The sequence below is a fragment of the Pseudonaja textilis genome, chromosome 6 (genome assembly GCF_049901715.1).
Source record: "Pseudonaja textilis isolate UNSWEBS1 chromosome 6, rPseTex1.2, whole genome shotgun sequence".
Classification (NCBI taxonomy): domain Eukaryota; kingdom Metazoa; phylum Chordata; class Lepidosauria; order Squamata; family Elapidae; genus Pseudonaja; species Pseudonaja textilis.
In genome coordinates this window covers 57,627,814-57,653,599 of record NC_141995.1, presented here as the reverse complement: position 1 = coordinate 57,653,599, position 25,786 = coordinate 57,627,814, and the positions used below count along the sequence as shown (strand labels likewise).

The 25,786-nt window shown below is 37.5% G+C and overlaps 1 protein-coding gene across 4 annotated transcripts in view; it reads left to right on the top strand.

The window, feature by feature from the left end:
- Nucleotides 1-2,308: 2,308 nt before the first annotated feature.
- The window catches only part of LOC113435673 (bifunctional heparan sulfate N-deacetylase/N-sulfotransferase 3), a 71,870-nt gene continuing 48,392 nt past the window's right edge, over nucleotides 2,309-25,786 (top strand). The window contains exons 1-2 of one of the 4 annotated variants that reach the window (XM_087936660.1): nucleotides 2,309-2,491; nucleotides 7,888-9,005. In XM_087936660.1, the coding sequence (XP_087792786.1) occupies nucleotides 8,034-9,005 (972 nt within the window). In that variant the 5' untranslated portion in view covers nucleotides 2,309-2,491; nucleotides 7,888-8,033. The remainder of the gene's footprint in view (nucleotides 2,492-7,887; nucleotides 9,006-25,786) is intronic. The other 3 variants (XM_087936658.1, XM_026699636.2, XM_087936659.1) reach the window with 3 other exon arrangements.

Below are 25,786 nucleotides of genomic sequence, written 5' to 3'. Positions count from 1 at the left end.
CACTGTATTCCGTCTCCTGTCTTCTACGGTACTGTATCCGTTACTGTCTTCTACAGCACTGTTATCCTGGTTACTATCTTCTACAGCACTGTATTCCATCTGTCTTCTACGGTACTGTTATCCTGGTTACTGTCTTCTACGGCATTGTATTCCGACTACTGTCTTCTATGGCACTGTATTCCATCTGTCTTCTACGGTACTGTTATCCTGGTTACTGTCTTCTAAGGCATTGTAGTCCGACTACTGTCTTCTAAGGTACTGTTATCCTGGTTACTGTCTTCTACGGCACTGTATTCCGACTACTGTCTTCTACTGCACTGTATTCCGTCTGTCTTCTACGGTACTGTTATCCTGGTTACTGTGTTCTACGGCACTGTATACCGACTACTGTCTTCTACTGCACTGTATTCCGTCTGTCTTCTACGGTACTGTCATCCTGGTTACTGTCTTCTACGGTACTGTTATCCTGGTTACTGTCTTCTAAGGCATTGTATTCCGACTACTGTCTTCTACTGCACTGTATTCCATCTGTCTTCTACGGTACTGTTATCCTGGTTACTGTCTTCTACGGTACTGTTATCCTGGTTACTGTCTTCTACGGCACTGTATTCCGACTACTGTCTTCTACTGCACTGTATTCCGTCTGTCTTCTACGGTACTGTCATCCTAGTTACTGTCTTCTACGGCACTGTATTCCGACTACTGTCTTCTACTGCACTGTATTCCGTCTGTCTTCTACGGTACTGTCATCCTAGTTACTGTCTTCTACGGTACTGTTATCCTGGTTACTGTCTTCTAAGGCATTGTATTCCGACTACTGTCTTCTACTGCACTGTATTCCATCTGTCTTCTACGGTACTGTTATCCTGGTTACTGTCTTCTACGGCACTGTATTCCGACTACTGTCTTCTACTGCACTGTATTCCGTCTGTCTTCTACGGTACTGTCATCCTAGTTACTGTCTTCTACGGTACTGTTATCCTGGTTACTGTCTTCTAAGGCATTGTATTCCGACTACTGTCTTCTACTGCACTGTATTCCATCTGTCTTCTAGGGTACTGTTATCCTGGTTACTGTCTTCTACAGCACTGTATTCCGACTACTGTCTTCTACTGCACTGTATTCCGTCTGTCTTCTACAGTACTGTCATCCTGGTTACTGTCTTCTACCGTACTGTTATCCTGGTTACTGTCTTCTAAGGCATTGTATTCCGACTACTGTCTTCTACTGCACTGTATTCCATCTGTCTTCTAGGGTACTGTTATCCTGGTTACTGTCTTCTACGGCACTGTATTCCGACTACTGTCTTCTACTGCACTGTATTCCGTCTGTCTTCTACGGTACTGTCATCCTGGTTACTGTCTTCTACGGTACTGTTATCCTGGTTACTGTCTTCTAAGGCATTGTATTCCGACTACTGTCTTCTACTGCACTGTATTCCATCTGTCTTCTAGGGTACTGTTATCCTGGTTACTGTCTTCTACGGCACTGTATTCCGACTACTGTCTTCTACTGCACTGTATTCCGTCTGTCTTCTACGGTACTGTCATCCTGGTTACTGTCTTCTACCGTACTGTTATCCTGGTTACTGTCTTCTAAGGCATTGTATTCCGACTACTGTCTTCTACTGCACTGTATTCCATCTGTCTTCTAGGGTACTGTTATCCTGGTTACTGTCTTCTACAGCACTGTATTCCGACTACTGTCTTCTACTGCACTGTATTCCGTCTGTCTTCTACAGTACTGTCATCCTGGTTACTGTCTTCTACCGTACTGTTATCCTGGTTACTGTCTTCTACGGCACTGTATTCCAACTACTGTCTTCTACTGCACTGTATTCCGTCTGTCTTCTAAGGTACTGTCATCCAGGTTACTGTCTTCTACTGCACTGTACTCCATCTGTCTTCTACGGCACTGTTATCCCGTCTCCTTTATTAAGAAAGCTTGCCCGTTTCGGCAAAAACGTCCCACGGGCGAGGCGTCCTCCCAACTTCGCCCTCCCCTCTCAACAGCAGCCGGAGCCGCATCTTCATCCGAAGCCGCCGCCGCCGCCGCCCGGGGAGAGTTCCTCGGTCCCCGTCTGCGACTTCCCCTTTAAAAAAAAGCCCCTTATTGGTTCAGGCAGGAAAGCCCTCCGACCAATGGGGAAAGGGGAGCCCGGCGTTCGGCGTTCCGGCCCCGCTTCTTGAGTGGAAGATGCGGAGCGGCTTCCAGTCGAGCTTGGGTGATGCGGGGGGGCGGCGGCGGCGGGAGGGGGCGAAGGTGCCGCCCGCCCTGCCTGCCTTTCCTCTCCTGCGCTCTTCCCGCCCGCCACTTTGGGGTGTTTCTTTCCCGGGGAAAGAAGCGGGGAGCAGCTGCCGTCCTTTTTTTTTTCCCCCTGGCTCCGGGAGGAAGGTGGTGCTGAGTGGCGGACGGTGGTGCCTTTTTTTGGGGGGGAGCCCCGGGCGAAACAGTGGGAGGCGCCCCCCATGACTCCCGTGCGCCCCGGCAGGTAAGGCAGGTCCCGGGATGAGGAGCGGTTGGGAGGCGGGGGTTTGGTGCTTTTTATTTGGTTTATATTTGATTTCTTGGAATCGCTTACAAGAGAAGAGATGGAAGGTAGAAACCTGAGTAAGGATGCAGGACATTAAAGGGGGACAATAGGACAAGGGTGGTAGAGGCACCCGGGGGAAGAAGGCAAGCTCGTTTTGCAAACTTCGGCTCCTCTTTTCTTCCCGGAATAAAAAAAAGTTCTTTTTTCTTTTCTTTTTATTCTTTCCGGAATAAAAGTTTCGCCTGGGTTAGCCCGCCGGAACATTCATGGTGATTAAAAATTTAAAAAAGCTGCAGTTTTTGCAATGACTTCAAGGTGGTCGTGCGCCTCGATCTTGGGTGCAATTGGGGAGAGTGTGTTAATTACGATGGGTCGCAATAAGCTGCATTAAAGTATTATTTATTTATTTTTTGGTCCTGATGGAGAAACGGCTTTTTAAAGAGGAAAATCGCTCCCCACGCACAAGCACCCAAAGAAACGCTTGTGGTTTAGGAGCTTGTAATTTCATTTATTTATTTATTTATTATTTTTGGATAGCTCTGTTAACATCTGTCTTTCTAAAGTGTGATACCGGGCCAGCTTCACTCTTGAATGGAGGTTTATTTTTTATTTTTTTTGTGAGTCCTGGATGCCCTCTAGTGTTTTGTGAGATTCAGAATTGTTTCATGGGTGTGACAATCAAAGGGAATTTAAATTATCCCGGACATTATGAACATCTTTAAAATAAACAACGACAACAACAACAACCAACCCATCTGATTTTCTAAAGATGGTTATGTCTTTTTGCTTACACAGACTTCTTTTAGGGAAACGACAAACTTCTGTTTGCAATTTACATGGGATTTTGTTTGTTTTTTTGGAAGGTAGGAAGAGATGAATAATATAAAATTAAATATTTTAGAAAACAACTTGATGTCCAAACATTTTAGAATATTTATTGAAACAATATAATATAATGAACTTTATATGCAAAGATGAGTTGTGATCCTTTTTATATCCTACTGTCTTAGGCAAAAGGCAGCATATGTATACAAATCTTAATTAGAAACGTAGACAAAACAATGGCAGAGAACAAATTGTTTAGGTTGCACCCATACTGCACACAATTCTTTGGATTAAGCATAATTGGACTGAAAGGGGTGGACTTTTGATTAAATGTGAGGAATGTATTATTAAGTATTTAGTAATTTCATTTGAAAAAGAATGTGATGATATTGTTAAAATCTGGATTTTGTATATAAATATGTGTGTGTGTGTGTGTGTATGTGGAATAAACTCATTAGAAAGTCAACTGATGAGAAACAGTAATTTTAAAACATTAAAATTACTGTAATGTAATTTCTACCAGTACAATACAGGCTACCTAAATAGAGGAGTCCGATCTGATTTTATTTTACTTTTTAAAAATAAATACTATCTTATTGCTTTGAGGGGGAAATCCACAGGAACCTCATACTTTATTCTGAATGTGAATGTTAGGGGAAGCAATTCCATCCACAGCTGAAAAAAAAAAACTATTTCAGTCTAGCTGAAAGAATTTTCAGCTTCACAGTTGCAATCCTGTTAAGCTTGTACCAATTAGCTCAGTGGGATGTATGGGACTGCATTCTTGGTTCCTTGCATCGAAAAGAGATTCAGGCCAAGTTTTGCTGGGTCAGCATTCCGATAGTTGGACTGAAATATTTAGATGAACACTCTGAAATATGTCATTTCTTTTTAACATCACTACAATTTTGGAATATTTAACAGAACAGAATATCAGAGTTGGAAGGAACCTTGGAGATCTTCTAGTCCAATCAGCTAGATAGGAAACCCTATAGCAGGGTTGTCAAACTCGGGTTGTCACATGACATATCACAACTTCTTTCCCCTTTCTAAACCGGGCTACAAGTTTGACAGCCCTGCCCTATACCATTTCAGACAAATGGTTGTCCAATCTCTCCTTTAAAACTTCCACTGTTGGAGCATTCACCACTTCTGGAGGTTGTTCCACTACACTTATACCTGGGAAGATGCAAAATATAGGGTTAAAATATATTACGTACCATTTGACTTATTTATATTGTAGCCAACTCTAGACTGGTATGGAAGTGAATCAAAGAGCAACAAAACTGCAAATAGTCACAACATTTAGTTTGTTTGGGCTTGGTTAAAACAATTTCATAAGGTGGCATTGGGAAAAATGTGTTGTCCTCTATGGAAGACTACTGTAAATATGTTGCTGGTGAAACAGGTATTCCTTAAAAGGAATGCTACATAAACAATTTTCAGGCATGGAATATGAAGCATTTTGTGATTAGTATAAGGTCTAAAAAGAATAGGTCCGTGTTGTGTGATTCCTAGATGATGGATTCACATATGTTGGAAATTTATCAAGTATCAATATGGCCCTCTTAGATTCTTATCTACTGGATTTTTAAAAAATGTAAATAAACACACAACACACACACACACAGACACACAAATTCTGGTCACTTACCGTGATTGTAAGTGTTCCAAACAAGTAAAATCCAAATACATTTAACTTTAAAAAATGTTAGAATGTGCCCTTCTTTAATCTTATGCTTTTCAACATATTAAACATTTACTTTTTAATTGTATCAAAACAGAAAAGAAGACTTAATCAAGCTGATGTTAAGATCAATGAAGCCTGATTGTTTTCTGCACAAGGATGATGTAGTTTTATTTTTCCCATTAAATCCAGTAAGACTTGAAAACATTTTTTTGCTTATCATGTCTTAATGTTTATTTTGTAAGGTTCTCTAGCAACAAATGTTGCTTATCCCATTAGTTTATATTGAATGTATTATTTTATATAATTCATATATTAAGCCGTACTTGTATCAATTATCTTCCCCATAACTACATTTAATGGGTAATAATAATTGCTGCTTATTTTAAGGTATTAATTTATTTTTAATGCCTTCTTATGTTGATGTATTTTACTGACAAACGTGTTATTTTTCTGAAAAAATGCTATGCGTACTCAGTGTGGGTTGGATGACTAATATCTATATAACATTATAGAAAACATTGTGCAATTTGTCATGTTTAGTTGAAACATATATAATTTTAGTCCAGGAAAAGGACTTCACTTTATTTATTTATTCAATTTATATGGCTGTCCACTCACTACTCTATTCTGGGAAGCTAACAATACCAAAAAAAAAAAAAAACCTTTAAAAGACTAATAAAAATCCAACAAACAGCAGTGATACATCTTATACTATATGCCAAGCACAATAACTTACAAAAACACGTATTGATACTTACTGGTGATTCACATAACATTCTGCTCCAGGGTCTAATGGATGGTTCAGATCAAGCATGTTGGGGCATGCTTTGGATATTGGAGGAAAGTTTATTTTTTTATTTTTTTGATTTGTCAATTGTTTACAAGATAATAAGTGTAAGTGTATATATAGTTATGGATACATGAAATGGATACATATAAGAAAAATATAAAAGAAACAATAGGACAGGGACGGTAGGCACATTGGTGCGCTTATGCACGCCCCCTAGAGGCCTCTTAGGAAAGGGGTGAGGTCAATAGGAGACAGTTGATCCATAGTGCTATCATACCAAATGAAGTCACAATCCTGGATCCTGCAAGCTGGTACTGTTTAATGGGTGAAATCTGGAACATGCCACCCCCCACCCACATCTAATTGGACACTGGGGGCGGGAGGTGTCTCTAAAAAAAAATTCTTGATCCTGAATTTTAAAATACTTTTATCTGTCCATGTCAATGATAAATTTAAAGGGAGAATGAGTGGAATAGAATAGCACAGTTATTGGAGGTCTTGTAGTCCAACCTTCTGCTTAGGCAGGACACTCTATACCGTATCAGACAAATGGTTTATCTCTTCTTAAAGTGCTCGTCTTGTGTTGGAGCATTCACAACTTCAGGAGGCACGTTTTTCCACTGATTAATGGTTCTGACTGTCAGGAAATGTCTCCTTAGTTTTGGATTGCTTCTCTCCTTGATGAGTTTCCACCCATTGCTTCTTTAGAATAGGATAGGATAGACTAGACTAGAACAGAACATTGTTGGAAGGGACCTTGGAGGTCTTCTAGTCCAACCCCCTGCTTAGGCAGGAAACCCTACACCACTTTAGAGTGACAAATGGTTATCCAACATCTTTTTAAAAACTTCCAGTGTTAGAACATTCACAATTTCTGGAGGCAAGTCGTTCCACTGATTAATTGTTCTAACTGTCAGGGAAATTTCTCCTTAGTTCTAAGTTGCTTCTCTCCTTGATTAGTTTCCATCCATTGCTTCTTGTCCTGCCTTCAGATGCTTTGGAGAATAGCTTGACTCCCTCTTCTTTGGGGCAGCCCTGAGATACTGGAACGCTGCTATCATGTCTCCCAGTTCCAGCAACCATTCTTTATATGTTTTAGCCTCCAATGTCCCAATCATGTCCCCTAATAATAATGAGAGGAAAGCCTTTTCTGGATAGTCTGAAGCTTTGAATTCTGGCTGTCCATCTCCATTGTCATTTTGCCAGCTATCAAAGGTGAATATTTTTAGATAGCCTACTAATCCTACAGGATCAGAAAAGCATCTGAATGTTTTATCTTCTTTTGTTTCCAAGAAAGGCCCTTTCTTATTTAGAAAAAGTCACAAATCTTGTTTCTTTGAATCACTGTCCATTAAGATATACCTGGTGTTGAGGAAGATTTAAACATTTTGAAATTTATTTTTATATTTTGTTTTAATGTTTTAATAATTATTTTAAATATATAAATATGAATTGTTTTTCTATATTTTATTATATTGGACAATAATAAATTTCAAGACTTAAATGATTTCTGTATTTTTCATTCCATAAGACACACGTTCCCCCACCCCACCCCCATCCCCCAAAAGTGGGTGGAAATATCTGTGCGTCTTGTGGAGTGAAAATATGGTCCGCGGCTGTGGGGTCCTTTTACAGTGTTGAATCCCACTTCTTCTGTCTTTGTCATTGTCTGTTTTCCTCCTCTAAACCTAGGTGCATCTTATAGTGCAAAAAATATGGTAAATAAAATATTATGCCAAAAGATAACTTACATATCTAATAGCAAGTAATGGCATTTGGTTTGGAATAAAAAAAATCTGTTAATTACTTGCATTTTAATGAAGATGTGGTTTGATAAATTGGCATATAGAGTCCAGGTAATGGGAGTTGGTCCAGGACATCTAGGAAGAATCATGTTGGAGAAGTCTGTTTTTATGAAGACCCTTTTAATTCAGTTCTCACTTCAAATTTAATTCCATTGTTAGGTAGTTTTTCAATATTAAGATTATTGTGATCAGTTGGTTAAGAGTGAAAAAAAAAATCACTTAACACACTCTTTTTCCTTTCCAGAATATATTGACTCTGAATTATCCTGAAGGCAGAGATACATGCTGCAATGGTGACATAAACTGCTGAAATTGAACTGGAATAAATTCTGAAACTTTACAAATCTCAATGCAGTCACAACTGGAAAGCATCTAAGCCTGACTTACAACATGACTTTTATTGTGAAACTTCATAAACATTTTCAACGAACAGTAATCTTACTAGCTACGTTTTGTATGGTGAGCATTGTTATTTCAGCATATTATTTATACAATGGCTACAAACAAGAAAATGAAGTTTCTGACATTTCTTCAGAGGTCGAATGTGGGAATCTTCCAGTGCTGCTATCTCCGTGGAAGATGATTAAGGCCAGTGAACCGCTAAGGACTGATCCTGTTGTGCTTGTATTTGTGGAAAGCCAGTACTCTGTACTTGGTCAGGATATAGTCATGATATTAGAATCCAGCAGGTTCCAATATCACATAGAGATTGCTTCTGGGAAAGGTGACCTTCCTGTACTGATAGATAAAAATAAAGGCAAGTATGTTCTAATAATATATGAAAATATTTCTAAATATATGAATATGGATTCCTGGAATCGGGGCCTTTTAGATAAATACTGTGGGGAATTCAGTGTAGGAGTGATTGGATTTCAAAAAAGCAATGATAATACTTTGCAGACTTTTAAGTTAAAAGGTTTTCATTTCCAGATTCATGGCAATGTAGGTATAAAAGACTGTTGCATCAATCCCCACTCTCCTTTGCTCCATGTAACAAAACCATCCAAGCTTGATAAAGCACCTTTGCCTGGAACTGACTGGACAGTTTTCCATATAAATCATTCAGCTTACCAACCTGTTGTATTTGCAAAAATAAGAGTACCCGAAAACCTCCCTCCAGCTGCTATTAAAAATGTTCTCCATGCAACAGTTATTCATGACTTGGGTCTTCATGATGGAATTCAGCGTGTTCTTTTTGGTAACAATTTGAACTTCTGGCTGCACAAACTCGTCTTTATAGATGCTGTCTCATTTTTGACTGGAAAGAGACTTCCATTATCCCTGGATAGATACATACTTGTAGATATTGATGACATCTTTGTTGGAAAAGAGGAAACAAGAATGAAAGCCAGTGATGTTCAGGTATGGTATGCCAAAAAGTCTGCTATGGTATGGTGCTGTCCAAATATTTATTTTTTATATATGCAAAGCTATAGTTAAATAAAGTTTTATTTAAATAGAAAGTCAACTCGTTTGTGTTCAAGATATTCACTTTAAATAAAGTCAGTATTTTAACTAAGCCATTGTTTGTTTTACATTGGTTAAATCTTTTAATTTATTAGAGCTAAAGTCATAGCATTTTGGATGGCCTTTGTGGGAACCTGGCTATTGCAAGTTATACCTGCCCCATATAAATTACATTAGCTTTTTTTCAGAATGATTAATCTTGCTGATATTTTTTTTCTATTGGTGAGACATTGTGATATTAATTAATCTCTGTATATTAAACTTTATGTTGTTACAATATACTGGATTTTTAAAAACTGTGTATGTACAGAAGATAAAGTTATAGAGCAGTAGATCCCATGGGTTGTTTTCCATTTTGTGTAGTTAAGAGTTCTATGTGCAATGAAAACATGTTTGACTGCCAATAAAATGGGCTGGTGGATCATATTTGCATAATGTTTACCCTTTCAAAGGTTGATGATACAACAATTTATAGCATGCCATCGAAGAGAGGTTTGAAGTATGTCCAAGCTTTTTCAGTAACACAGATATGATAATAATCATTCCTAACGTTTCTGAGATCTGTAAGTATAGCAACCAGGCTGAAAGCATCACATTTTATTTTCTTAAGCAGTAGATTACGTGCAAACAGAATCAGATTAACAGAGTGGGAGGGACCTTGTAGGTCATCTAGTCCAACCCTCTCAGCCAAGAATCATGTGGAGTACCTTTTCTCATGCTGTAATGCTTCAGAGCAGAGAAGGAAGATTTCTTCTTTCATTTATTGGTGAAACAAAAGTTTGTACATGACAAATTACATACTTTATTTTATTTTATTTTTATCCCACCTTTATTATTTTTACAAATAGCAAACATATCCAGCATAACTTCCTCCTCCTATTTTCTCCACAACAACAATCTTGTGAGATGAGGTGAGCTTTGAGAGAATGACTGGCCCAAGGTCATCCTTTGATGCCTAAAGTGGGACTAAAATTCCTAGCTTCTATCCTGGTTCCTTAATCACTAGACCAAATTGGCTCTACAATAGTATCTGCGAAGTATTTTTTTTCATCATGGAAAGTTATAAATTAAACAAGATGAGGCATGGCATACTGTGAATGAGAAGAACACATTTGTTTCTTCATTACAGCAGATATTTTAACTTATTGGTTACAAGCATTCTAACAGATAACAGATAATCAGAGTTGGAAGGGACCTTGTAGGTCATCTAGTCCAACCCCAGCCCAAGCGGGAGACCCTACACCATTTCTGACAAATGGCAGTCCAATCTCTTCTCGAAAGTCTCAAGTGATGATGCTCTCACAACTTCCGAGGGCAAGCTGTTCCATTGGTTGATCGTTCTCACTGTCAGAAAAATTCTCCTTGTTTCCGGGTTAAATCTGCATTATCTCTTCTCAATTCTGCTTCTTGCTTTCACTAAATTCGGATGTACTCCTCAAAAAAGTTGCTTTCTATTTTCTTCAAAAAAATATGTTCTTCTTGCTTTCCCCCCATGGAAAGAATATTTTGAAATTGATTAATATTCTGCAAAGGGCAAACTGACCTAAAATAATCTATTGCTGTAGACAAGTTGGTCTGGGCTGGTAGAGTTATGGTTCAAAGTACTTGGATAATACTAAGTTTGTAAGAGTATTTGGAAATCAACTACTATCTGAACTTTCCAGGAACTATTCTGGATGGCTCAGAAATGACAGTACATGGATTTTCTCTGTAATTATTATCCTCAATAAGCTAACAATTGGTTTAGCACAGCTTTTCAGCTTCCTATTCTCCTTCCAATTCAAGCAGACAGATGAAATATTAATATGCCGTATGTTGTGTTTCAGTTAAAATCTGGATTTATATGAGTAGGTGTAACCTTTAAAGAAAGTTATTTTTCTGCACTTTAGTTCTCCTGTTGCATTAAGAAAAAGTCAGTCATGAAACAGATGGCTAGTGAATAACCTATAAATCTTCAATTTAATCTAAAATCAAGCTGGAATTTATCACTTTAATTATTGGGTTTGGTGCATCAGAAATTGAGAATAGAAGATTAAGGACATGAACTTAAACATAACTCTTGATATTCTTTACCTGAATCACTGAATTTTTAAAATTTGCAATTAGTAGTCAAAGACTTGATTATGACACATATCAGTCAATTACAAACAATATAATTTGTGATAAATTTGAAATATCATTTTAATGCTTAATATTTATTTAATAATTTATCTGGCTTCTTGCAAAAAAATTTTCACCAATAGTATTCTTTTAATATTAATAGCAGTATTTGAAACACTCATAACTCCTTTCCATGATGCATATTTTCATACAAATTACAGTATTTTTGTCTTTTAAAAAGTTCTTCAGTTTACAGATCCTTAGGAAGAACAAATAGCTAAGCCCGCAAATCCTATAGCCCTTCCAAACTATATTTTCTCATGTAGAATTCAATAAAAGGAGCAGAGGTGAAATATCCTTCCCCTTTTTAACTCATGCTATATTAGAAAACATTTAGTTGACCTTGGCTGCAACGTACCTGCAATATAATGCTCTACCTGCAGCATTATCAAATTTCTAGTTGAAATGGAAATCTTAGCATATACATAAATGTACTCCATGAATGCAGCACATTCCTTGTGGGGGCTGGTTTTTCAATTCTATCACCAGAGGGACTGTCACGCCCTTGATAGAGTCGGATTCTGAGGAGAGGAGGAACAGCTGACAGGGAGTGGAGGTGTGGCTCCGGAGGTTGTGGAGGAGGCTGGAGAAGGGCAGAGGCCGGCTAAGCAGTCAGAGAACGAACCAGGCCCATTCCCTCTTCATCCTAGGACATGCAGGGAGGAACAGAGAAGGCAACAACTTGGCTTATGAGAGAGGAAGCGGCCATGATCCTCCTCATTGGTTGCAGCTGGGGAGACTAGTATATAAGAGAGATGATTACAACACAGCAGTTGCCAGAAGCAAAGTGTGTGTTCTTTTGGGCTGAAGTTATTTGGTTGGCGTCCTTCCAACAGACTGTGCCTTGTTATCTCCTTGAATTTGGTAATTACTTATCCTGGTCCGTTGTGAAAATGTTGTCATTGAAGTTTGTTTGGTTTTTTTATTTCAGCTCTATCTGCTCATTAAGTTTGGACTGTATTGCTTTCTTTTGAAGACTATTTTTAAGTATGTTTTATCTCCCAACTGAGAATTATTGAACAGTGGGGCCAAGTTGGTGGCATTAAAGGACATTTATTTACATTTTGGATTTTGTTATGTTTGTGTTACACTCCGGGTCATCACAAGGACTTATGGGAAGTGAGTGGCTGATAGCTATACATTAAATTCTATGCAGAGACATGGTGACTAAACAAGACTCAGATAGCTATAATTTTCATTCTTCAATATTCACTTTAAATTAGAAGTCCTTCAGTGAAAAAATTTCCATTTTGCTCCATGGCCTGAGTCTGATACGAAAAACATTTAAGGATCAGTGACTTTCAGTAGCAGAACTTGCGTTTGCAGAATTTGAGTTTAAACAATTCATATTAAAAGAAACATGGTTAGAAAAATGGCTTCCAATTTTGAACATGACATGAGAAATAACAGTCTCTTTTTTTAATAGAAATTAATTCAACTGTTAAAATGCAAGCCCAAATTCTGTCAGTGAAGGTTGCTGACTGTTAAAGGATGTATTTTATTTATAAAACATGATAATCTTTAAAGTGCTATTGAGTCTGCACTTTGTAAACATTTTCATGAAGTCACTCGCTGACTGAAAAGAATGAAAATTGTTAATTAAAGAAAACTTTGATTACCCTTAAATTAAGATGGAATTGTGATTTTATATCTGAACAAGCAACATGTTCCCCAGTTTATATAAAACAGGAAATTGAAGTTGTTAAAAATAACAGATTTTATTTTTTTCTTTCATGATGTAACTTCTTCCAACCAAGTGCCATCCGTGGCATTAAAATGCCCATCTGGATAGCATTGTGCTATGTTGGAATCAATTAATATACCATCATCTGCACTATAGGCCAATACCTTTAGATTTGAGTCTCAAATGATGTAAAACCATAATTAATTCTTTGGTTTATTATATAAACCATAATGGTATGGTTTCACACAATATGCGGAAGCCACTATGATGTGGTTCATATCACATCACCAAGCCAAAATCAAATAAATCACATTATGATTTTATAAATTAAATCGTGGTGTTTGTGAACTCACTTGCACTGCAAACTTAGTTATAAAATAACCAATTCATTTAAAACTAGTATTGGAAACTAGCAAGGTATAAAAGTTAGAGAGAGAATCTGACAAAGTTTGCTCTCTTTCAATAATTTTCAAAAAATGAATATTACATTCTGACTTTAAGTCATTTTTGAACTACTGTAGAAACAAGTTCAGCAACTCTTATTTTATACCCTGGATTGTTGAAAAAGTAGAGTAGGGAAAATGTTTTAAAAGATAATGTGTTCTTTTAGAGATGTTAGCAACGTCAGATGCAATGGGTCTTTATTACTATGAATGTGGGAGAAGTTGTCCTCAGTAGAACAATGTCACTGCATGAGGCAATGTTACACAAGTACCTGGAATTTAAAGCGGTATTTGTACACTATATGAATACCATCTTATTAGATATTGCATTTTGTTCCACCTGTATATCAGGAGTCTGACATGAAAATAATCTGTAACAGGGAAGGCTGCACATATTTAATCTCTTTTCATTTTTCACTATAGGTCAGTTCATGAAAGATCAGGCCACCAGTGGTTATTAATTATGATCTCTTTAGGGGGAAAAACACCGTCCATTTAAATGTGAAGTTGCTAAGGAATACCATTGGGAAGTTGTTATTTTAGTCATGTCCTGCTTACAAGTCTCATATAGGCATCTGGTTGGCCACTGCGAAATGATGATTTGATCCAACATGCATCTTCTTACATTTTTAGCAAATCAGTATGCTAATCCATATTGTATGGTCATGTGATGAGAACAATTAGCGATCTTACTATAGCTACAGGTATGTGTGAGGGGAAACGCCCTACCCCTAAAAAAATCCTTTGCACAAACTCCATTAATGAAATGTTAAAGTAAAATAGTCAATGGTGAACAGCTACCACTTCTAATGTTAGCTAATAACATTAATTGGACTCAGAGCTCCAACAACTCCACCCCCATCCAAATCAAGTCCTTAGCGCATCTCTCAAAGGAAAAAAAAAGATTTATTAGGAGTGACCATGTTGGCGTTAGCTGGGTGCAGCTGACACTAAAATACATAATTCATTCCCCCTTGACCCCGGTCTTCCCCCCCACCCCCTGGATGTGTATTCTCCAATGGGACACATCCACAGTCAAGAGTCATCAATCATGCTCTCCAGAAATATTCTTTCGCACCAACAACTTTGGGCTGCCAAGGCGATTATCTAAAGCATTTAAGGAATACACTGCTTTCTCCCACTCCCTTTCTGCAGGCAACTAAAAAGACCAAAGGAATGTATATATATTTTTAGTTGATATTAGTACTATGGAAATAAGGGTTTGGATTTTGGGCACTACTAACTGGAGAGCTGTGAACTCTGAATGTATTAAAGGATTTAAGGATACCTGAATCAGAATCCGTACATCTCTGATATTAAGAGTTTCAAATTCTTAAGTAATAGAATAATCCGAAACCAAAGAGTACTTCTGTCTCATTTGTTGCTCGGATTATGAATTTAGATTTCCTGGTAATTACTATATTCCAATAATTTGTAAATGAAAGAGAATGAATTCAGCTCTACATTTTACCGTAGCAATTGATTGCGTATTTACCTTTTTTTTTTTTTAGAGGATTGCTCATAGATTTGTGGAATGTGAAAAGAAAATGCAATCAACTTTGCATTGACAATAAGATATATATTCAGAATTTACCATTGTTTGTGGTTCTATTAAGATCATCATGAACATTAGGAGAAGGCTACAGTGGAACTATTTTTTCCTCTTTAGAAGATGCGGGGATATTAAATATAAATATTAAATAAATTAAAGTGGCAAAACCAAAATGATGTGAAAACAATACAGTTAACTTCTTACCATGTTCAGAAGAAAACACATTGGAGATAGAATCCATGTCTCTTTAAATTAATCTAATTCTTATTCCTATTAACACAATATGAAACCCACCTAGTGGGAAACTGCATATCCCTTGTTCTTTTTCATAATGTACTGTTAAGAATTACTCATAATTCTTTTTTGAGCCCTGACAGGCATAATCAGATTTGTTAATGAGTTCACATTTTACAGCCTCACACTTTAATTGGACTCTGAAATTTGTCTACCTAGAGCAACTCTAAGGTCAGGAGTGTAGTATCTTAAGAAAACTGAAATGATATCCCATTGGGATTTTTTAATTATCCTCTGTTTGTAATGTTTAAGGTGTCCATTGTCTAACTTGGCAAGTTTCAGTTTGGTAAGATCAATTGTTGAAGGTCATATGAAGGTCGGGCTGGCATATAACTTGTGTAAATGGACATGTAAATCCCGAAACTGGATTGTTAGAATAAATAAGAGATATCTGTGTTGTTTGAGAGGCGAAATACTTTCATCTTCTATAACTCATCGGTTCAGACACCCCTAAACCAGGCATGCCTAACCTGTGACGTGCAGGCCACGTGAACCTCTGGACATCTAGTAATGCAATCCCACAAGATCGTAAACTTTTAACATGTGATTTATATACATTAACTAGATTATATATTTTATATGTGGCCCAAGACAATTCTTCACAGAATTGAAGCGCAGCCCAGGCAAGCCGTGAACGTGGGAGACCTGGGCCCTAAATACTTGCGTCAGTGAGAAGCAACGCTATTGAAAGCAAGAGTTATAGTTGACTCATAGATAGATAGATAGATAGATAGATAGATAGATAGATAGATAGATAGATAGAGATACTGAGATGACTCTAAATCCCTTAGAGGGGGCTGTAAAGCACTATAAAGTAGTATATAAGGAAGTATTATTATTACTCATTGCACAGTCAGCCAGATGTTCAGACTGGGTTTGGCATTTTTGTCTACCTATCGAGTCCTAACCAAGGACGTGGGATAGGCAGATCTGGATGTTTGACGGTGTTACAGATATCGCTGCAGGATGGAAGCTGTTCCAAGTAAAGCTGCCTTCTGCAATTGACTGATGGCAAATTTGTCAATGCCAATGGTGTTTAAGTGGCGCTTGAGTTGTTTTGGGACTGCACCCAAGGCGCCTATTACTATTGGTACTACGCTTGCTTGCCTTTGCTGTAGTCATTCTATTTCTATTTGTAGGTCTTTGTATTTTGTTATCTTCTCCAGTTCTTTTTCTTTCTTCTCCTCCTCCTCCTCATTATTATTATTATTGTTATTGTAATATTGAGGCTACATGGAGGTGTACGTTCATAACGTGACTGAACGTATTTATTCAAAATGTTGGCCTTGTAAGTATAAAAAAATAACCATTTATTACAAATTGAATTAGCTCAATTACCCTTTTGTTTCACCCCCCACCAACATGAGGACTATTTAAGGACACTAAAAATTGATATGGCCAGCTTATTTTTTCCAAATTAAAAAAAATTAAAGCCAGGTATGTCAGGAAGCAAAGGTGCACCAAATGAGCTATATATGGGTTCAGTGGTATTTACTTTCCTTGATTTAGCTGCAGGCAATGCATTCCTGGTTAGAATTTTACTGTAGAATTATATAGGGATGATATGTGTTGTGATGACAGAATAGGTAGCAATTTTCTTTTATGCTTTGGAATTAAAAAAAATAAAAAAATAAAAGCTGTCCATGTAAGAGAAATGTATTTGTAAAATAAACTCTTTCATTTAGAATTTAGAAATTTAGCATAAGGTATAAAAATATAGGGATGCATCAGCAAAATACTGTTTGAGCTACCTTAGTTAAGGGCATGGTAAATCATAATAATAAACACTGTATAACAGTTGCCAACTTTAATGTTGAGTCTGGAGCCTCGGGGCTCAGCACTGCACAGCTAGAACAAGCTGTGATCTTTGGATGCACTAACCGACCAAATGTGTCCGTCAATATGAATCAGATTCCACACTGAAGCCTCTGATTCAGCAGTCCTGTAAGTTCTGGAGAACTAGGAATAAAAGGGTACGTCTTTTCCTTCCTGCTGGGATCCTCTATTTCATTTTTCCTGGCAATTATTGTATTTTAATAATTAACCTGTAAAATTGCAGTGCTAAACAACTAGCGTACTCTTTTACCTGACTCGCAGTACAGAAATGCATCTTCTTCATGGAACCTTTTGTTTTGAAATTATTGTGTACTTTCAAGTCAGTCTTGGCTCCTGGTATTTATCTGGATTACTCCCTGCAGGGTGTTTTTTTTTTTTTTTCCCCAAGATTTTCAGAAGTGGTTTGTCACTGCCTTCTTAGGACTGAGAGAGAACGACTGGCATAAGGATGCTTGAAACCACACAGTTGGTTTCAGGTCTAGAACTCACTTTTAGTCTGGGGCTTTCAACATTGCATCAAACTGGCTCTCATTTATTTTATTTAGATATGGATTAAAACATATATGCACAATCAGTACTCAGGTATGAGTTTCAATTCTTTTCTTCTCATCCCCACAAACAAATATGAGAATTTCAGTTCCAGAATTCTTAATGGCAACGCTGTATAGCATTCATCTAACAGGGGAAGCTGTTTTAGGCATATTCTGTTCTAGTACTGATCAGCTAAATGCTGTAGCAGTGGTCATTCATTGATGATATCAAGAAGGAAATGCTTAAGAAAACCTAGTAATAACTTCTCTTTGTGGAATTCTGCAATCGCTACAGGGGATCATTTGAGGCTTACTGTATGTTTATTTAATAAATGTTCATAAAATAACACAAGCTTAAAAAAAATAACTCTGATTTTCAAAACAATGCTTACAGAAAAACCTGTTCCCTTCTAGGCGTTTCTTTTCAATGCAGGAGGACCTTCTGCTATTTTCTACTGATTTGTATTTAAAATGCCTATTTTGGCTATTCACTAGATTCCTTTAGCTTCCTTCAGTGCTACGGTGGTAATTCTTGAAAATCGTTTTTATAAAACAATAGGCAATAAAAAATTTTAAAAAAATTGTAATGCGTATTTATTCCCTTTGAAGGGTTGAAAAAATTCTTTCAGTTCTTTCAATCTGTGTTTATGTGTGTGTGTGCACTACACAATGAATTCTGGTTTGCTGACTGCCTCTCTGGAGTTAGAAAAAAACTTATTTTCTTTTTAGCTCTCTCTCTAAAATAATTTTCTCAAAAAAAGAAAAAAAAGCCTTTGGAATTTCTACATCAAATATGGATAGAAGTAAATTGGCAGCTGCAAAATGCAGGCCTCTTCAAAACATCCATTGCAGCGCAGTTTTCCAGAACAACCTTTGTTTTGCTTTGTTTTGCACACACATGTAAAACCCTGTTCATCAGAACTGTACAAAACATTCCAAAGAAATGTCAGACTCAAGGGAGTTACACTCAAGGATAAATTACGACTTTGCATGCTAACAAGCAAGTGGTTGTATACACAGAGAGCTAGGGACAATGTGTGAAGCTATTGCAAGAGCCTTCCAAAGATTGTGGCTCTTTTAATGTTTTGAGGGAGGCTGTTTTACTCCTGCTAACATGTTTTATTACATATAAACTGTCAGCGTTCCAACGAAACTCCCCAGTTTCATTCAGCGCTCAGAAACAAAGCTCATCCAAGTAAGGATTTATTAAAGAAGTCATATCGGCACATCTGGAAAAACCCAAATCTGAGAGTTCTGGGTTTTCTCTTCCCCACGAGAAAATCAAAATCCATCCCCTACACCCATCAGTCCATCACATGGCCCAATCAAATTGGAGCCATTCCTTTAGACACTCCCATCCAGGTGCAGGATGACATGTCCTTGACTTCTAAGAAAGAATGTTGTTGAGTCTAATCTTCTACCCACTAAGAATCCTCCCACCTCCCCAATTCCCAGGCACTAACTGGCAGCCTCGAAGCTTCTAAGTAAAATATGACTTCCATGGCTGATATATACCACCATTCTGTGTCTGATTTACAGAAGCCCGATTAACAAAATTGGAAAGACTTCTCTCTCTGAGATTTTGGGACAGCTGTTAATGACAGCACAGATTAGGTGAAACAGGCCAAAAGGTTGAAAATGTTTAGTTGTCTCATGAGGCTGGCTCCTGGGAATTCCTAACTTGCAGTTAGTTACTGTAGGTAACTAAGGCCTTACCTGCATTATACTGGGAGAAGACCAAATTAAGTAAGATCAATACTTAAACAGCAAGATCTAACTGGTTCCCTTCTCTCAGTTTTCTTAGTGGAGAATGAGCATGCTGCATATGATTATACCTTGTAAGAGTCATTCAAATCATGTTGCTCACTGATTGTGGTAGGTGACCAGAGACATAGAATGCGTACTTAATACATGTGGAGAAAAATAAAGGGAGAGGTACAAAGAGTGTTGAGTAGTCTCTTAGAATGAAATTTATATATGTATTTATAATATAAATAGGAGATCATTGTGGTTAATATAGGATGTAGTAAGTGAAAAAGGTTATATTGATATGTTTTTTTAAATTATTTTTTAATTTGTTGTATATTGGGTTTAATGGAATAAAAAGTGGAGATATATAAAATAAAAATAGGTGGCAAGATTGAATTGACAATGAAAGGGGATAAATATTGGTTAACATATTTTAGGATTAAACTTTTTTCTGTCTGGAAATGAATGAAAAAACATGAAATGAAAAACATATTAAAAGAAAAATGGAAGAGGTAATGGTATGATATGAAACTGGATAAGAAAGCTGAAAATGTAATTATGACTATGTATGTATGTTAAAACCTGGAATCACATTGTTCACTCAAAGAGATGTTTAAAGAATAATAAATAAATAAATAAACGGGATAAAACAAATGAAATTTATTTAGGGCTCTCTTGGGCATTGCTGCATCATTTGTTCCTGCAAAGGATTTTTCCAATGTATTTTCTTTTCTTTTACATGTTCTGCCTTCCCAGTTTTTGACTGCCATGAACTATTCTTTCAGGCAAAATTGTTCCCAGAAATTAAACCAGAGAAGCTACAGCTCTCTTCTCCAGAAAAATAAATGTATTAAATTATAATAACAATAATAACTTTATAGCTAGGCTATGGGTAACACTTCATAGGTAGACTAGAGAACTTCATAGCTTGAAGAGCAGCTATAGAGGTAGTCCTTGGCTTACAACCACAATTGAGCCCAAATTTTCTTTTTTATGAAGTGAGTTTTGCCCCATTTTACGACATTGATTGCCACCATCGTTAAGTGAATCACTACAGTTGTTAAGTTAGGAACATGGTTGTTAAGTGAATCTGGCTTCCCCATTGACTTTACTTGGCCAAAGTTTACAAAAGGTGATCACAAGATCCCAGAACACTGCAACCGTCAGTTGCCAAGCATTTGAATTTTGATCATGTGACCACGGGGATGCTGCAACAGTCATAGGTATGAAAAATGGTTATGTCACTTTTTTTTAGTACTGTTGTAACTTTGGTCACTAAATGAATGGAACAGAATGGAATACTTTATTGGCCAAGTGTGACTGGACACACAAGGAATTTGTCTTGGTGCAAATGCTGGGTTTATAGAACATGCTAAACTAAAATCTAACAATCCATTGCAATACATATAATGTTGTGTGCAACCATCACTGCTGTAGTCTTAAACCAGACCACAAAATAGTATTTCTTAGGCAACACTGGTTTCTGACAATCAAGGGAATGTTGTTCTCTTGCCTTCAAGAAATACAACTTGGGAAGTGTTGGGAAATGTTGTCCTTCAGTACATGTAGTATGTATGTTTAAGTTGAAAATGATATAAGAAATTTAGGTGCCTTTATGTCTTTGAGGAGTTGGAGAAGGCAAACCAAAATTAAAAATGGCAAGACATAACTTTTTAAACTATTTTTTGTTGCATCTTGTTTCAGTATAGAAAATAAACCTGTACTTCTCAAGTAATCGGATTTTATTGCTGCTTTGGTGGTTGTAGTTGCTTTTCTAATGATGCACTGAACTATAAAAAGAAATGGAAACTTCAAGTGTTTTATGGTTTGGGCAGCAGGTAGATAAAAAATAAATCCCAAGACTTTGTTTTCAGTTCTCTCCTCTGGCTTTATTTCCAACCAACCAAAATTGTAAGACATCCTAGGCCTTTTGAAGTTCAGTGATACATCTAAGCAAAGAAATTTCCCAACTTAATTTCCTGAAGCTTCAATTGAAATGCCATAACTTGAAGTTCTAATATAACTATAGGACAGAAGACTAGTTCCTTTTTTTTTTTTTTAAACTGGTAGACATATTTGAAATCAAACTTGCGGCCTGTAGGCCGGATGCCTCACAGGCTGGTCCTGCCCCCATCTGGTTTAGCAAAGCGGGGAAGTCCCAATACATCACATGATGATGTGAGTTTGACACCCCTGCCCGAGGGGGCGATACTTCTTCCTTGTTTTTGTTTAGAATATCCTTTTTAGATTTCAATATCAAACATTAAAATACAAACTAACATCAGGGTATTCTTTTGTCTTCCTGTTCTTCAGCTCCTTTTGTTTCATTTCTTCTATCTTCCTTAAATCTGATCTTGACATGCTGATCTGATTTTCCAGCCAAATCTTCCATTTTGGTGATGTTTGGCTTTTTTTTTCTTGTTTGTTGATTCTGCATCAAAAATCTTCTATTTTAACTGTAGCTGTACAGTTGGTTTGTTTCTTGCAGTGAGATGGTGCTTATCTTTGATATTACAGTGTTGATAACTTTTAATATTGGCTCTCTCTCTCTCCTTATTTCTTTTACAAGCTTCAGTGCAGGCCATCTTATTGTGTTGTTTTTGTGCTGTTCTAGATGCTCAGTTATTGACCTTGTTTTTCAGTTAAAGGACTTGATTGTTCTTGAAGAGAAGGTAGAAGAGAGAATGCCTGGTTTGGGAATGAAAACAGTTCAAAAACTGGTTTCCTGTAGTACCAATTTCCCTGGTTTGTATCTCCTGTCTAAGCTACTTGTGGTTTGCACTGGATATACCCTTGCAGTTCTTCCACTTTTATTTCTGTGAATACTTTGTGTCATATTATAAATCAGCATTGAACTTTTAGCTTCTGTTCTATTTCTGATTCTGGATGCTATTTTTCCAAGAACTAGTGCATTCTTTTTAAATTTCATTTTTTTACTGGATTTGATTTGTTATAGCAAACCATTATTTCTTTATTTGCAGTATATTTGTGACAGGTAAGCAACTTTTTCTTCCAGTAGTCCTGCAGTTGCTAGCCCTGATTGGTCAGCCAACAGTTCTAGTATTATGGTTTGTTGTACAGTCAGCCAGAAGTTTAGACTAAATTTGTCATTTTTAGCCACCTATCAAGTCCTTCCCAAGAACCTGCGATAGGGAGGTGGTGTTGTTTGATGGTTAAGTCACAGGATGCAAGTTGTTCCAAGTTAAGTTGCCTTTTGCAATTGACTGGTGGTGATTTTGTCAATGCCGGTAGTGTTCAAGTGGTGCTCCAGTTGTTTTTAAGATTAAAGCTAATGTGTCTGTCACTATATTGTTGTTCTTATTATTCTGGTTCAGCCAAACATTTAGATTTAGCATCTATTCATTATTGTAATCTATTCATAACAATATACCTGTTCTTTAGCTGCTACTGTCCTTCATGCGCATCGAGTTCTTCCAAAGGACATAGAAAGTCATAATATATCAGAATAATGCATGTGTGAATCCAGGCAGTGCAGCCTTTTGCAACTGATAGATGGACATTTTGTCAATGTGCAGATTTTTTTTTTAGGTAGGGTGGTACCTTGGTGCTGAACTGCTTTGACACACATCGAATTTGCTATTCAATGCATTTTGATGCCAAAATTTTGTCCTGGTACCTTGTGATTCACCATATTATTCCTTATGGGAAAATTTTGTTTTGTACTCATCATTTTTGGTACTCATCGTACCTCCCGGAACCAATGAACAATGAGTATCGAGGTACCACTCTATAGTGCGTAAGACATTTGGGTATGGCACTCAGTATGCTGATAAGCACTGGGACTACCACAGCTGGTTTATGCCCTAATGTGTCAGTTTTGATTTTCAAATCTTATTATTTTTTAAACTCTGATGCCACTCAACTCTCTTTAACTGTAGACAGATGACAACGATCAAAGAATTTACCATAATATCAATAAAACATTAAAAATAGATTAACAATGACAAATATGATGAAGTGAGAGGAAGGACTTACTCACCTGCATCAAAGGCCTGGTGAAAAGTCACAACCCAGCTTCCACTCTAGACTATGGGAAAGTGATGAACTGGCGTTTGGAGACCATTTGGATTTGGCTGGGACAAAACAGGCTAAAGGTAAATGGAAACAAGAACAGAGTTAAACTTTGTTCAAAAGGAATCTTCTGGTGATAATTCTTAAATCACTAACAGCCTCCCTGAAAGAAGAATATTTGTAACTTGGGAGCCCTGGAATTGTAGCTACGACCTAACAAACATAGGGCTTGTCATGCCCCTGTTGGAGACTGACTCCAAGGGAGAGGAGGAACAGCCAACAGGAAGTGGAAGTGTGGCTCTGGAGGTTGTGGAGGAGGCTGGGTCAGGGCAGAAGCCAGCTGAGTAGTCAGAGGAGACCCAGGCTCATCCCCTCTCCATCCTAGGGCATGTAGGGAGGAGATAATAAGGGAGAGATGTGAATGGCGTGGTCTATGGGGGAGGAAAGGGCCTTGATCCCCTTCACGGGCTGCAGCTGTGACAACTGAATAAGAGAATAGACATGCGTACAGGCGAGCGCTGGAAACAAAGCATGGAAATATCTCTAGCCTGTCATTCCTCTCTGAGTTTGGCATCCTCAAGCCCTTATCTTGCCTGGTTCCCTTAATTGCTTCAGTATCGTTTGTTTTATTTTTACTCTTTATAATTTATAGGCATTTCCTCCATTTCGTAATGCTTGTGGGGGAGTTTTTTGTCTCCAGTCAAGGATATTTGGAGCTTTGAAGCAAAGTGAAGGAATAAAAGGGCCTTCACCTGTTTTTTTTTTCTGAAAACAATTTTATTGGTTTTTTAACAAACAAACAAACAAACAAAACATAAAAACATCAGCTCTCTTCGATACTTATATACAAACAGTGTGTCAGTTGGTTCATCAGTTTTGTGCATTCATTTCGTAGTCACAGTTACAATTACATTACATAATAACTCTTATTATCAATCCAAACTTATATATCCTCATATCATTATTGAAAGAAAAAAAAAAGATTTGACTATACTTTTATTCAATCATGCCTTATGAGATAACTATAATTTAAGTAATTTATTCTATAACAAATCATATAATCATACCAATTCTATCTTAAGAAAAAAGAAAAAAAAACATTTTATAAATGTAATGTCAAGTTGTTTCGGAGTAACTTTGGCTGAGAATAATAACTATTCACCTCTTTTACTCAGCCGAAGCTGCTCCGAAACAACCAGAAACTAAGGCAGGCAGGCAGGCAGAACGGAGCGCTGGATTGAACCGCGGGCGACGGGGTGGGGGTGAACGGGCGCTTCGGAGGAGCTGCGGCGACAGGAAAAGCCACCCTGCCGGCTTCTTTGAAGCAGTTTCTTCCTGGGCTGGTGGAGGAGCGAGAGAGCGACTGAGAGAGGAACAAGGCAGACACCTGAGGGATAAGGCTGAGGGAGAGAGGGAGGGAGGGAGACACCTGAGGGATGAGGCTGAGGGAGGCAGGGCTGAGAGGCGGGGCTTCTCAGCCATCCTGCAGGGACTTGTCCTGAGCCTCCCTGAACTTGGTGGTTTGCTGGCAGACGTTTTATTACCCGACTTGGTAACAACATCAGATGTTATCTAGTCAGGTAATGAAGCGTCTGCAAGCAAACCACCAAACTCGGACTCCTCTCCCCTCCTTGAAAAAGTGTCCTCCTCCCTCCCCCCCGCCGGTCCTTGAAAAAGTGTTTCTGCGTGAAACTGGTCCCTGGAACAAAAAAGGTTGCAGACCACTGCATTAAAGGATGTAAGGGGAAAATAAGTAAGAGTCTTTACATGTGGATATTCTTATGTGGAAATGCCTTCAGAATGATATAAATTATATCATTTAGTGTAGCATTGCTGCATCATTTAACATCCATTTCAATTTAAGATTAATTGATGCACAATGAACTAACGGAGAGATGGGAAGTAGAAATCAATGGTATATATTACTACGGCAAACTGAAATCGTGCTGTATAAAATAATTGTACCAGCAAATGAAAAAGCTTTTAGGATTCAAAAGTTATGCAGGAGCTGAATTTGAAACTGGTAATAAAACCAAGTCCCGTGTTTTTCTGCGCAGGGATCATCACGAAGGAGAAGTATCAGTTGACTCTTGATTTGAAGCTTATTATCTCAGTGTGACATCTGAAGCTGCTGGCAGATCCAGTGCTGGTTATAAACATTTTCAGACCGTAGCAAAATGTCAAAATGTTGCCCTTTTTGACATACAGAGAGAGAGAGATTGGAAGCAGAAAAAATGAGAGAATCTGGTCACATTGTTCCTTGATAAGAGGAACTGTGCCCAGCCAGGCATAGGTAATGCAGAAAAGATTAATGGTTAACCTGGCACAAGGAGACAGTTAAATTAATAACTGGAAGGGATATAACTTCGGGATGATTAACTCTTAGGACTAAAGTA